Source organism: Mobula birostris, chromosome 8, assembly GCF_030028105.1.
Source record: "Mobula birostris isolate sMobBir1 chromosome 8, sMobBir1.hap1, whole genome shotgun sequence".
In the NCBI taxonomy this organism is placed as follows: Eukaryota; Metazoa; Chordata; class Chondrichthyes; order Myliobatiformes; family Myliobatidae; genus Mobula; species Mobula birostris.
The window spans coordinates 1,919,402-1,933,287 of NC_092377.1; the positions used below are offsets into that span (position 1 = coordinate 1,919,402).

The following is a 13,886-nucleotide window of genomic DNA, read 5'->3' on the forward strand; positions in this document are numbered from 1 at the left end:
ATTCTCTATCCACATCAATACCTTACCCCCAACACCATGTGCTTTAAGTTTGCACTCTAATCTCCTGTGTGGGACCTTGTCAAAAACCTTTTGAAAATCCAAATATACCACATCCACTGGTTCTCCCCTATCCACTCTACTAGTTACATCCTCAAAAAATTCTGAGATTCGTCAGACATGACTTTCCTTTCACAAATCCATGCTGACTTTGTCCGATGATTTCACCGCTTTCCAAATGTGCTGTTATCACATCTTTGATAACTGTCTCTAGCAGTTTCCCCACCACCGATGTTAGGCTAACCGGTCTATAATTCCCTGGTTTCTCTCTCCATCCTTTTTTAAAAAGTGGGGTTACATTAGCCACCCTCCAATCCTCAGGAACTAGTCCAAAATCTAAAGAGTTTTGAAAAATTATCATTAATGCATCCACTATTTCTTGGGCTACTTCCTTAAGCACTCTGGGATGCAGACCATCTGGCCCTGGGGATTTATCTGCCTTCAATCCCTTCAATTTACCCAACACCACTTCCCTACTAACATGTATTTCCCTCAGTTCCTCCATCTCACTGGACCCTCTGTTCCCTACTATTTCTGGAAGATTATTTATGTCCTCCTTAGTGAAGACAGAACCAAAGTAGTTATTCAATTGGTCTGCCATGTCCTTGCTCCCCATAATCAATTCACCTGTTTCTGTCTGTAGGGGACCTACATTTGTCTTAACCAATCTTTTTCTTTTCACATATCTATAAAAGCTTTTACAGTCAGTTTTTATGTTCCCTGCCAGTTTTCTCTCATAATCTTTTTTTCCCTTCCTAATTAAGCCTTTTGTCCTCCTCTGCTGAACTCTGAATTTCTCCCAGTCCTCAGGTGAGCCACTTTTTTTTGGCTAATTTGTATGCTTCTTCTTTGGAATTGATACTATCCCTAATTTCCCTTGTCAGCCACAGGTGCACTACCTTCCTTGATTTATTCTTTTGCCAAACTGGGATGAACAATTGTTGCAGTTCATCCATGCGATCTTTAAATGCTTGCCATTGCATATCCACCGTCAACCCTTTAAGTGTCATTTGCCAGTCTATCTTAGCTAATTCACGTCTCATACCTTCAAAGTTACCCTTCTTTAAGTTCAGAAACTTTGTTTCTGAATTAACTATGTCACTCTCCATCTTAATGAAGAATTCCATCATATTATGGTCACTCTTACCCAAGGGGCCTCTCACGACAAGATTGCTAATTAACCCTTCCTCATTGCTCAATACTCAGTCTAGAATAGCCTGCTCTCTAGTTGGTTCCTCGACATGTTGGTTCAAAAAACCAACCCGCCTACATTCCAAGAAATCCTCTTCCTCAGCACCCTTACCAATTTAGTTCACCCAATCTACGTGTAGATTGAAGTCACCCATTATAACTGCTGTTCCTTTATTGCACACATTTCTAATTTCCTGTTTAATACCATCCCCAACCTCACTACTACTGTTAGGTGGACTGTACACAACTCCCACCAGCGTTTTCTGCCCCTTAGTGTTATGCAGCTCTACCCATATCGATTCCACATCCTCCTGGCTAATGTCCTTCCTTTCTATTGCGTTAATCTCATCTTTAACTAGCAACGCCACCCCACCTCCTTTTCTTTCATGTTTATCCCTCCTGAATATTGAATATCCCTGAATGTTGAGCTCCCGTCCTTGATCACCCTGAAGCCATGTCTCTGTGATCCCAACTATATCATATTCATTAATAACAATCTGCACTTTTAATTCATCCACCTTGTTACGAATGCTCCTTGCATTGACACACAAAGCCTTCAGGCGCTCTTTTACAACTCTCTTAGCCCTTATACAATTATGTTGAAAAGTGGCCCTTTTTGATGCTTGCCCTGGATTTGTCGGCCTGCCACTTTTACTTTTCACCTTACTACTTTTTGCTTCTACCCTCACTTTACACTCCTCTGTCTCTCTGCACTGGTTCCCATCCCCCTGTTGTGAACTAACCTCCTCTCGCCTAGCCTCTTTAATTTGATTCCCACCCCCCAACCATTCTAGTTTAAAGTCACCTCAGTAGCCCTCGCTAATCTCCCTGCCAGGATATTGGTCCCCCTAGGATTCAAGTGTAACCCGTCCTTTTTGTACAGGTCACACCTGTGCCAAAAGAGGTCCCAATGATCCAAAAACTTGAATCCCTGCCCCCTGCTCCAATCCCTCAGTCACGCATTTATCCTCCACCTCATCGCATTCCTACTCTCACTGTCGCGTGGCACAGGCAGTAATCCCGAGATTACTACCTTTGCAGTCCTTTTTCTCAACTCCCTTCCTAGCTCCCTATATTCTCCTTTCAGGACCTCTTCCCTTTTCCTACCTATGTCATTGGTACCTATATGTACCACGACCTCTGGCTCCTCACCCTCCCACTTCAGGATATATTGGACACGATCAGAAATATCCCGGACCCTGGCACCAGGGAGGCAAACTACCATCCGGGTCTCTGGACTGCGTCTGCAGAATCACCTATCTGACCCCCTTACTATTGAGTCCCCTATTACAACTGCCCTCCTCTTCCTTGCCCTACCCTTCTGAGCTACAGGGCCGGACTCTGTGCCGGAGGCACGGCCACTGTCGCTTCCCCCAGGTAAGCTGTCCCCCGCAACAGTACTCAAACAGGAGTACCTATTGTCAAGGGGCACAGCCACCGGGGTACTCTCTATTACCTGACTCTTCCCCTTCCCCCTCCTAACCATGACCCACTTGTCTGCGTCCCGTGGCCCCGGTGTGACCACCTGCCTGTAACTCCTCTCTATCAACTCCTCACTCTCCCTGACCAGACGAAGGTCATCGAGCTGCAGCTCCAGTTCCCTAACGCGGTCCCTTAGGAGCTGCATCTCGGTGCACCTGGCGCAGATGTGGACGTCCGGGAGGCTTGGAGACTCCAGGGCCTCCCACATCCAGCACCGAGAACAACAAACTGCCCTCACACTCATACTGCCCCTCTCCTCGTATAACAACAAAAAAAAATACCAAACCTTCCTTGCCTCACCTGTTTCCGCCTAAGCCCGTTGAGCCGAAGCCCTTAAGCCTTCACTCTGCTCCCAGCTCACTTTACCGCCCGCAAACTACGCTGCCCACTGTATGAGGCTCTGTTCCTTTTAAATCTTCCGCGCTTCACTGCCCAACGTCACACACCTGCGCAGTCCCGCCTCTCTGAACGCCGATGGAAAAAAACCCCGAAAAATTCAAAAGTGGTTTCCTCCGCACTCCCGCTCCGATTCTCAGACTTCCTCCTTGGAATTAAACCCGAAGCAGGATTTCTGTCCTTTTAAATCTTCCGCGCTTCACTGCCCGACGTCACACACCTGCGCAGTCCTGCCTCTCTGAACGCCGATGGAAAAAAACCGAAAAATTCAAAAATTCATTAATGAGATGCTCCCTCATTTTCTTAAACTCCAGCAAGAGTAGGCCCAAAATCAACCAATGCTCCTCAGGCATTCACCTGTTCACTCCTGGAATCATTGTCATAAATCTCCTCTACACTCTCTCCAGCGTCAATAGTTTTTCTAAAATGAGGGGCCCAAAACTGCTCACAATACTCCAAACGAGGCATCATCAGTGCCTTACAAAGCCTTGTTATCACATCCTTCCTTTTATATTCTAGTCCTCGCGAAATAAACATGACACTGCATTTACCTTCCCTACCACAAACTCAACCTTCAAATTAGCCTCCAGCGAATCCTGCACGAGTCCTCTTGCATCTCAGACTTCTGACTGAGTCTGATTCGAAAACTGTGGATGAGTGATTAGACTGAGGCTTTGAGGTTTGTAAAGTTAAAGTGAATTTAATCAGCAAGGAGTTCCTCTTTTGGTGGTAGATGACAAAGGGAAGTCAGAGATCTGGAGATAGAGAATGGTGATCAGTTCAGAGTGGTAAGGTGACCACACTGGTGGAGTAGACTCGATGACCCAAAGAGCTTAATTCTGCTTCTACAGCTTCCTGCTCATGTGCTGCTGAGATAGAGGAAGAGAATGGCTTACCTGTCAGCTTCCTCCACCTGTTGTAGATTGAAGAGCAGTGAAGGGACGATCTTATCCATGTGTTGTGGTTCCCAGATATTGGCTTGCAGTTCATCATTGACAGTCTTCCTCACCACTCCCTGCAAACCCTTTATACCCGACATACGGATTCTGATGGACAGAATGTAGGGTAAAGATCACCGCTCCCTGCAAACCCTTTATACCCGACATACGGATTCTGATGGGACAGAATGTAGGGTAAAGATCACCGCTCCCTGCAAACCCTTTATACCCGACATACGGATTCTGATGGGACAGAATGTAGGGTAAAGATTACCACTCCCTATAGACACTTTATACCGATATACGGATTCTGATGGACAGAATGTAGGGTAAAGATCACCTCTCCCTATAGACACTTTATACCGATATACGGATTCTGATGGACAGAACGTAGGGTAAAGATCACCTCTCCCTATAGACACTTTATACCGATATACAGATTCTGATGGACAGAATGTAGGGTAAAGATCACCACTCCCTGCAAACCCTTTATACCCGACATACGGATTCTGATGGACAGAATGTAGGGTAAAGATCACCTCTCCCTATAGACACTTTATACCCGACATACGGATTCTGATGGGACAGAATGTAGGGTAAAGATCACCTCTCCCTATAGACACTTTACACCGACATACGGATTCTGATGGAACAGAATGTAGGGTAAAGATCACCTCTCCCTATAGACACTTTATACCGACACACGGATTCTGATGGACAGAATGTAGTGTAAGGATCACCTCTCTCTAGGGAGCTAGGGCTTTACTCTTTGGAGAGAAGGAAGATGAGAGGAGACATGATAGAGGTGTACAAGATAATAAGAGGAATAGATCGAGTGGATAGCCAGTGCCTCTTCCCCAGGGCACCACTGCTCAATACAAGAGGACATGGCTTTAAGGTAAGGGGTAGGAAGTTCAAGGGGGATATTAGAGGAAGGTTTTTTACTCAGAGAGTGGTGGTGCGTGGAATGCACTGCCTGAGTCAGTGGTGGAGGCAGATACACTAGTGAAGTTTAAGAGACTACTAGACAGGTATATGGAGGAATTTAAGGTGGGGGCTTATATGGGAGGCAGGGTTTGAGGGTCGGCACAACATTGTGGGCCAAAGGGCCTGTACTGTGCTGTACTATTCTATGTTCTATATTCTCCCTATGGACACTTTATACCGACATATGGATTCTGACACGCACAATGTGACGTTAGGTTGAAGGATGTGCATTTGGTGTCCACCCACCTGCTCACATCTCTACATTGGTCTGGACCAAGTAAGGGAGCTCCAAGGTATCCTGAAGTTCCACATGCACATTGACAATCCAAGGGTTTAACTTTGGGCAATCGTAATCAGTCCTCAAAGAGACAACTATTGTTACCAGGGTGGACTGCAGGTGCTTTGAGAAACACTGTGTCAGCCCAAAGCTGCACTCCTCTCTGGGGTGGCACAGGTGCCTTCAACCAAATGGAAGTCTCACACAGACCAGGCATGTAACCAGCTGCATCCAGACTGACTGAAGAATAATCATAGGGATTAACCCATTCCTGGTCCATAGCCAGAAGATTGTAACTCCTCAGTCAGCCATTCAGTATCTTTAAACCATGAGGAGTCAGAGACGACATTGCTATAGGGATGAAAATGTTGGCTCACTTTTCAAAAGTAACTGCAGCGTTCTTGCATTTGGACTAATGACAGCCAAACTCTGATAATCCGCTGACTACACAGAAATCATAATGGTTCAAGGTTCTGGTTCCTTGGGAGCATTTCCTACCCTTCCATCTATCCCACCAGAATTCAGTTCCCAATCTCCCTCCCATCCCACCCGAACCTGTTCCCGATCACCCATCCCCAAGGACCCAGTTCCAAATCTCCCTCCCATCCCATAAGACAATAAGACAGGAGCAGAATTAGGCCATTTGGCTCATTGCGTCTGCTCCACCATTCAAACATGGCTGATTCTTTTATTCTCCCTGGACTACTCCCTGTAACCTTTGATGCCATGGCCAATCATGAACCTATCAATCTGTGCCTTAAAAACACCCAACCACCTGGCCTCCATGGCTGTCTGTGGCAACAAACTCCACAAATTCACCACTCTCCGGCTGAAGAAATTTCTCTATATCTCTGTTTTAAGTAGACAACCCTCTATCCTGAGGCTGTGCCCTCTTGTCCTAGACTCCCCTACCATCGGAAACACCCTTTCCACGTCTACTCTGTCTGGGCCTTTCAACATTTGAAAGGTTTCAATGGGATACCCCTTCATCCTTCTAAATTCCAGTGGGTACAGGCCCAGAGCCATCACATGTTCCTCATATTATAACCCTCTCATTCCTTGTGAACCTCCTTTGAACCCTTTCCAATGCCGGTACATTTTTTCTTTGATAAGGAGCCCAAAACTGTTCACAATACTCAAGACGAGGCCTCACTAGTGCCAACCCCTGCAGAACACCACTAGTTACTGGGAGCTAACCAGAAAAGGATCCTTTTATTCCCACTCTCTGTCTCCTACCAATCAGCCAATACTCTAACCATGCTAGTAACTTTCCTGTAATACCATGGGCTATTAACTTGGTAACCAGCCTCACATGTGGCACCTTGTCAAAGGCCTTCTGAAAATCCAAGCAGACGATAATCACTGCATCCCCTTTATCCATCCTACTTGTAATCTCTTCAAAGACTTCCAACAGGTTCACTGGGCAAGATTTTTCTTTAAGGAAACCATGCTAACTTTGCTCTATTTTGTCCTGTGTCAGCAAGTACTCCATAATTTCATCCTTAACAACTGACTCCAACATTTTCCCAACCACTGAGGTCAGGCTAACTGAATTATAATTTCCTTTCTGCTGCCTTCCTGCTTTCTTAAGGAGAGAAGTGAATTTGCAATTTTCCAGTACTCCGGAACCATGCCAGAATCCAATGATGTTTGAAAGATCATTACTAATACTTCCACCATCTCGACATAAGAAACATAAGAAATAGGAGCAGGAGTAGGTCCATCGAGCCTGCCCCGCCATTCAATAAGATCATGGCTGATCTGTCCGTAAACTCAGCTCCATCTACCTGCCTTTTCCCCATAACCCTTAATTCCCTTACTATGTAAAAACCTATCGAACTGTATCTTAAATATACTTAGTGAGGAAGCTTCAACTGCTTCCCTGGGAAAAGAATTCCACAGATTCACCACTCTCTGGGAAAATCAGTTTCTCCTCATCTCCATCCTAAATCTTCTCCCCTGAATCTTGAGGCAATGTCCCCTAGTTCTAGTTTCACCTACCAATGGAAAAAATTTTCCTACTTCTATCTTATCTACCCCTTTCAAAATTTTGTATATTTCTCTACCACTATCTCTTTCAGAACCCTTGGGCGCAGTTCATCTGGTCTGGGTGACTTATGTATCCTTAGGTCTTTCAGCTTTTTGAGCACCTTCTCCCTTGTAATAGTAACTGCACTCACTTCTCTCCCCTCACACCCTTCAACATCTGGCACACTGCTAGTGTCTTCCACAGTAAAGACTGATGCAAAATACTCATTTTAGTTCATCTGCCATCTCCTTGTCCCCCGTTGTTATTTCTCTTTCCTCATGTTCTAGTGGTTCTATAGTCACTCTCATCTCTGTTTTATTTTTATATACTTGAAAAAGCATTTTCTATCCACATTCATTTTGTTTGCTAGCTTGCTTTCAAATTTCATCTCTTCCCTCCTAATGATTCTTTTAGTTGCTTTCTATAGGTTTTTAAAAGCTTCCCAATCTTCTATCTTTTCACTAATCTTTGCTTTGTTGTATGCCCTCTCTTTTGCTTTTACATTAGCTTTGACTTCCCTTGTCAGCCACATTGTACTATTTTGCTATTTGAGTACTTCATTTTTGGAACTCATCTGCCCTGTACCTCCCTCATATTTCCCAGAAACTGAAGCCATAGCTGCTCTTCTGCCATCCTGACCAGCATCTCCTTTCAAGTTACTTTAGCCAACTCCTCTCTCTTACCACTGTAATTTCCCTTACTGCATTGAAATACTGCTAAGTCAGACTTTACTTCCTCCTTATCAAATTTCAAGTAGAACTCAATCATACTGTGATCACTGGCTCCTAAGGGTTCCTTTACCTTAAGGTCCCTAACCACCTCCAGTTCATTACATAACATCCAATCCAGTATAGCTGGGCCCCAAGCAGGCTCAATGACAAATTGCTCTAAAAACCCATCTTGCAGGCATTCAACAAATTCACTCTCTTGAGATCCATTACCAACCTGATTTTCCCAATCAACCTTCATATTAAAATCTCCCATGACTATTATAACATTGCCCTTTTGACAAGCCTTTTCTATTTCCTGTTATAATCTGTACTCCATATCTCAGCTATTGTTTGGAGGCCTGTATATAGTGTTGCTAGAAAGTTTGTGAACTCTGCAGAATTTTCTCTATTTCTGCATAAATATGACCTAAAAAGTGATCAGATCTTCATGTAAGTCCTAAAGCGAGATAAAAACCCCCCAAAAAATTAAACATATACTTAAATAAAACAAAAAACATTATAGTTGTTCATTTATTTATTGAGAAAAATGATCCAATATTGTATGTATTTGTTGGAAAAAGTATTTGAACCTTTGTTTTCAGTAACTGGTGTGACCCCCTCGTACAGCAACAACTTCAACCAAACGTTTCCAGTAACTGTTGATCAGTCCTGTGCATTGGCTTGGTGAAATTTCAGATCATTCCTCTTTATAAAACTGCTTCAACTCTGGGATGTTAGTCGTCCTCCTTGCATTAACTGCTTGCTTCAGGTCCTTCCACATTAACTCAATAGGATTAAGATCAAGGCTTTGACTCAGTCATTCTAAACCACAAATTTTCTTCTTTTTAAATCATTTTGTTGTTGATTTACTCTTGTCTTTCAGATCATTGTCTTGTTGCATTATTCAACATCTATTAAGCTTCAGGTGATAGACTGCTACCCTGACATTCTCCTGTAAAATGTCTTGATACGATTTTGAGTTCATTGTTCCCTCAACGATTGCAAGCTGTCCAGGCCCTGCAGCAACTAAGCAGCCTCAAACTATGATGCTTCTTCCACCATGCTTTACAGTTGGGATAAGGTTTTGCTGTGGATGTGCAGTGTCCTTTTCCCTCCTAACATAGCAATGTGCATTTCTGCCAAAAAGTTCAACTTTTGTCTCATCTGTCCATACATCATTGTCCCAGAAGTGTCATAGAACATCCTGGTAGTCTTTCGCTTGAGATGTGCAGTAATGTTTTTTTGGATAGCAGTGAATTCCTCTGTGGTGTCTTTCCATGAAGACCATTCTTGTTCAGTGTTTTTCTTATCGTGGACACATGAACAGAGACTTTAGCAAGTTCTAGAGATTTCTGAAGGTCTTTTTGCTGTTGGCCTTGGGTTCTTTTTCACATCCTTCAGCTTTGTATGTTGTGCTCCTGGTGTGATCTTTGCAGAATGCCCACTCCTAAGGAGAGTAGCAACAGTACTGAATTTCCTCCATTTGTAGACAATTACTCTTACTGTGGACTGATGAACACTCAGGTCTTTAGAAATGCTTTCGTAGCCTTTTCCTGTACAACTTTTTTTAAGGACCTCAGAAAGTTGTTTTGATCGAGCCATGGTGCACGTAAACGTATATTTCTTGAGAAGAACAGATTCTGTCAGTATCCTGACCTGGTGTGTCTTTTTTATAGGGCAGGGCACCTCTACAACCCACACCTCCAATCTCATCTCATTGATTGGAACGCCTGATTCAGAATAGATTTTGTGGAAGGCATGACCTCAGAGGTTCACATACTTTTTCCAACAAATACATGTAATATTAGATTATTTTTCTCAATAAATAAATGAACAAGTATAATGTTTCTGTGTTATTTATTTAATAGGGTTCTCTTTATCTAGTTTCAGGACTTACATGAAGATCTGATTACATTTTAGGTGATATTTATGCAGAAACAGAGAAAATAGTACGGGTTTACAAACTTGCTAGCACCACTGTATAACTACCATCAGGGTCCTTTCACCCTTGCAGTTTCTTAACTCAACCCACAAGGATTCAACATCTTCCGGTCCTGTGTCATATATTTCTAATGATTTGATGCCATTCTTTACCAGCAGAGCCATGCCACTCCCTCTACCTACCTTCCTATCTCCAATACAACGTGTAGCCCTGGACATTCAGCTCCCAACTACAACCACCCTTCAGCCATGATTCAGTGATGGCCACAACATCATACCTGACAATCTGAAAAAATGTAACAAGATCATCCACTTTATTTCTTCTACTCCGTGCACTCCCACGAGAACCCCTTCCCAATCCCCATCCCACAAGGACCCAGCTCTCAATCTCCCTCCCATCCGACCAGGACCTGGTTCCCAATTCCATTCTGACTCAGTCTGGAATTGAGGTCAGACATGAACTTACTTGGTCCTGTCAGCTACATCATCATTCCCTGAGTGACACATTTCACTGAACCGACACACAAAGAAGTCATAACTTCGGTGATATGATGGCGTGTCTTCTTCAATATTTGCGAACTTTATGAACTGTGGAAAAGAAAGTTCTTGTTTAATAAAACAGATTCAGTTGATAGAAACCAAAATGTATTAATGTTATTTGAACCAGAAACACACTGCTAGTGGACAAGTGGGCCGACCAGTACCTGTGCAGGAGAAGGAATTCTATCCTTGCAGATAGATGCAGCATTTTAATGGGAAAGAAAGGCTGGTGTTGTTCTGGATAGTGAAGATGGGTGTTGTGAGTTACAACGGGACTTTGACAAGATGCAAAGCTGAGCTGAGAAGTGGCAAATGTTAAATGCTGTTACTATTCCTGCTTCCAACATCTCCTCTGGCAATTCATAACAATGACACTGTATGAAAAATTTACCCCTCACAAACCTTTTAAACTTCACTCCTCACGTGAAATTCATGGCCTCTAGTTTTAGATACCCCTACCATGGGAAACACACACTGGACTCCTACCCTACCTATGCCTCTCATGATTTTATATACCCTCAGCCTGCCCAGGTAGTGGCATCAGGTTTGATTTCAACATTTGAAAGAAATTTGGATAGATACGTGCATGGGAGGGCTATAACTCAGCTGCAGGTCAATGGGACAAAGCAAATTAATGGTTTGGCATGGGCAAGATGGGCCAAAGAACCTGTTTCTGTTTTTCAGTGTTCTGTGGTTCCATTGCAAACACACCCAGACTATTCAATTTCTCCATACACATCTAGCTCCCCATTCGAGGCAATTGTTGTCAATCTCTTTTGGACACTCTAGCATTTTCAATCAATCGGAGTTAAATTCCATCTGTCATTCCTTTTCCCAGTTTTGTCAATTGATTTCAACCTGTCGACAGTGTTGTTAAGAAGGCATATGGTGTGATGACCTTCATCAATGTGGGATTGAGTGCAAGAGCTGTAAGGTAATGTTAGTTATAGTCATAGTCATACTTTATTGATCCTGGGGGAAACTGGTTTTCGTTACAGTTGCACCATAAATAATTAAATAGTAATAAAACCATAAATAGTTAAATAGTAATATGTAAATTATGCCAGGAAATAAGTCCAGGACCAGCCTATTGGCTCAGGGTGTCTGATCCTCCAAGGGAGGAGTTGTAAAGTTTGATGGCCACAGGCAGGAATGAGTTCCTATGACGCTCTGTGTTGCATCTCGGTGGAATGAGCCTCTGGCTGAATGTACTCCTGTGCCCACCCAGTACATTATGTAGTAGATGGGAGACATTGTCCAAGATGGCATGCAACTTGGACAGCATCCTCTTTTCAGACACCACCGTCAGAGAGTCCAGTTCCATCCCCACAATATCACTGGCCTTACGAATGAGTTTGTTGATTCTGTTGGTGTCTGCTACCCTCAGCTTGCTGCCCCGGCACACAACAGCAAACATGATAGCACTGGCCACCACAGACTTGTAGAACATCCTCAGCATCGTCCGGCAGATGTTAAAGGACCTCAGTCTCCTCAGGAAATAGAGGTGGCTCTGACCCTTCTTGTAGACAGCCTCAGAGTTCTTTGACCAGTCCAGTTTATTGTCAATTCGTATCCCCAGGTATTTGTAATCCTCCACCATGTCCACACTGACCCCCTGGATGGAAACAGGGGTCACCGGTACCTTAGCTCTCTTCAGCTATATAAGACCGTAGTCAGACCCTACTTGGAGTACTGTATTCAGTTCTGGTCACCTCACTCCAGGAAGGATGTGGAAACTATAGAAAGGGTGCAAAGGAGATTTACAAGGATGTTGCCTGGATTGGAGAGTGTGTCTTATGAGAATAGGTTCAGTGAACTTGGCCTTTTTTCCTTTGGAGTGATGGAGGATGAGAGGTGACCTGATAGAGGTATATAAGATGATGAGAGGCATTGATTGTGTGGATAGCCAGAGGCTTTTTTCCAGGGCTGAAATGGCTGACACAAGGGGGCACTGTTTTAAGATGCTTAGAAATAGGCACCGAGGGGATGTGAGGGGTAAGTTTTTCACACAGAGAGTGGTGGGTGTGTGGAGTGCACTGCCAGCGCAGGTGGTAGAGACAGATACGATAGGGTCTTTTAAGAGACTCTCAGATAGGTACACGGAGCTTAGAAAAATAGAGGGCTATGCGGTAGGGAAATTCTAGGCTGATTCTAGAATAAGTTACATGATCAGCACAACAGTGTGGGCTGAAGTGCCTGTAATGTGCTGTAGATTTCTATGATTCTATAGTACCCATCTTGGTGTTATCTGCACACGTACTAATTGTGTCATTCTGCATTCTCATCCAATATCGTAATATGACAATCAGCAGTGGACCCAGCACCTCTCCCCGTGGAACACCACAGGTTGCAAGCCTCCAAACTTCTGCCCTTTGCCTCCTACCATCAACCAGCTTTGTGTCTGGAACATCGAACGCAGAACAGTACCCCATAGTACAGTACCCTTCGGCCCACAGAGTTGTGCTGAAAAAATAAAAATAAGTAACCAAATGGCCAACTAAATTAATTTCTTCTGCTTACACAATGTCCATATCCTTCAATTTCCCTCCCATTCATGGGCCTGTCTAAACATCTCTTAAAAGTTTCTAATATTTCTGCCTCTACTTTCACCCTAGGCATCCACTCTCTCTGTGTTAAAAACCTACCTCTCACATCTCCTTTGAAATGATCCCCTCTCACTTTAAATACATGCCCTCAAGAACTGGACATTTCAACACTGGGAAAAAGATACTGTCTGGTCTACTCTATCTATGCCTCCCATAATCTTACAAACCTCCATCAGATCTCCCGTCATCTTCGCCATTCCAGAGAAAATAACCTGAGTTTGTCCAGTCCCTTTTTGTAATAGAATAGTACGGCACAGTACAGGCCCTTCGGCCCACAGATCCAGACAGCATCTTTGCAAACCTCTTCTGCACTCTCTCCAAAGCCTTGACATCTTTCCTATTATGGGGTGACCAAACCTAATTGGTCAGCTCACCCTGAATACCATGTGTTCTAGCTTTCTGGAGCAGCCTGCCAGTGAGGACTTTGTCAAAGGCCTTGCAAAAGACCATGCAGACCAGTGATTCTCAACGGGGGCCATACCACTCCCCCAACGGGGTGGTGACATGTCCTAAGGAGACGTTATGGGAAATAGAAGTGCTGGGGGTGGTGTTCAGGATCCTGGGGTGGGGGCAGGGGGGGGACTGAAAGCGACAACCTAACTTGAGACACGAGATCTGACCAACCATGTCAACATCTCATATGCATTCCCAGTTTGTGTACATTTTTTATTTTAATTTAGCCCCGTTAATGTTGGATAAATACATACAGTGTGATCTCTGTGAGTCTGAAGG

At 43.9% G+C, this 13,886-nt stretch overlaps 1 protein-coding gene across 3 annotated transcripts in view; it reads right to left on the bottom strand.

Moving 5' to 3' along the window:
* The window catches only part of LOC140202111 (protein EFR3 homolog B-like), a 280,457-nt gene that overhangs the window by 157,706 nt on the left and 108,865 nt on the right, over nt 1-13,886 (bottom strand). For all 3 annotated transcript variants that reach the window (XM_072266969.1, XM_072266968.1, XM_072266970.1), the window contains exons 5-6: nt 10,475-10,596; nt 4,023-4,172 (exon numbers count right to left, since the gene is read on the bottom strand). In XM_072266969.1, coding sequence (XP_072123070.1) covers nt 4,023-4,172; nt 10,475-10,596 — 272 coding nt within the window. The remainder of the gene's footprint in view (nt 1-4,022; nt 4,173-10,474; nt 10,597-13,886) is intronic.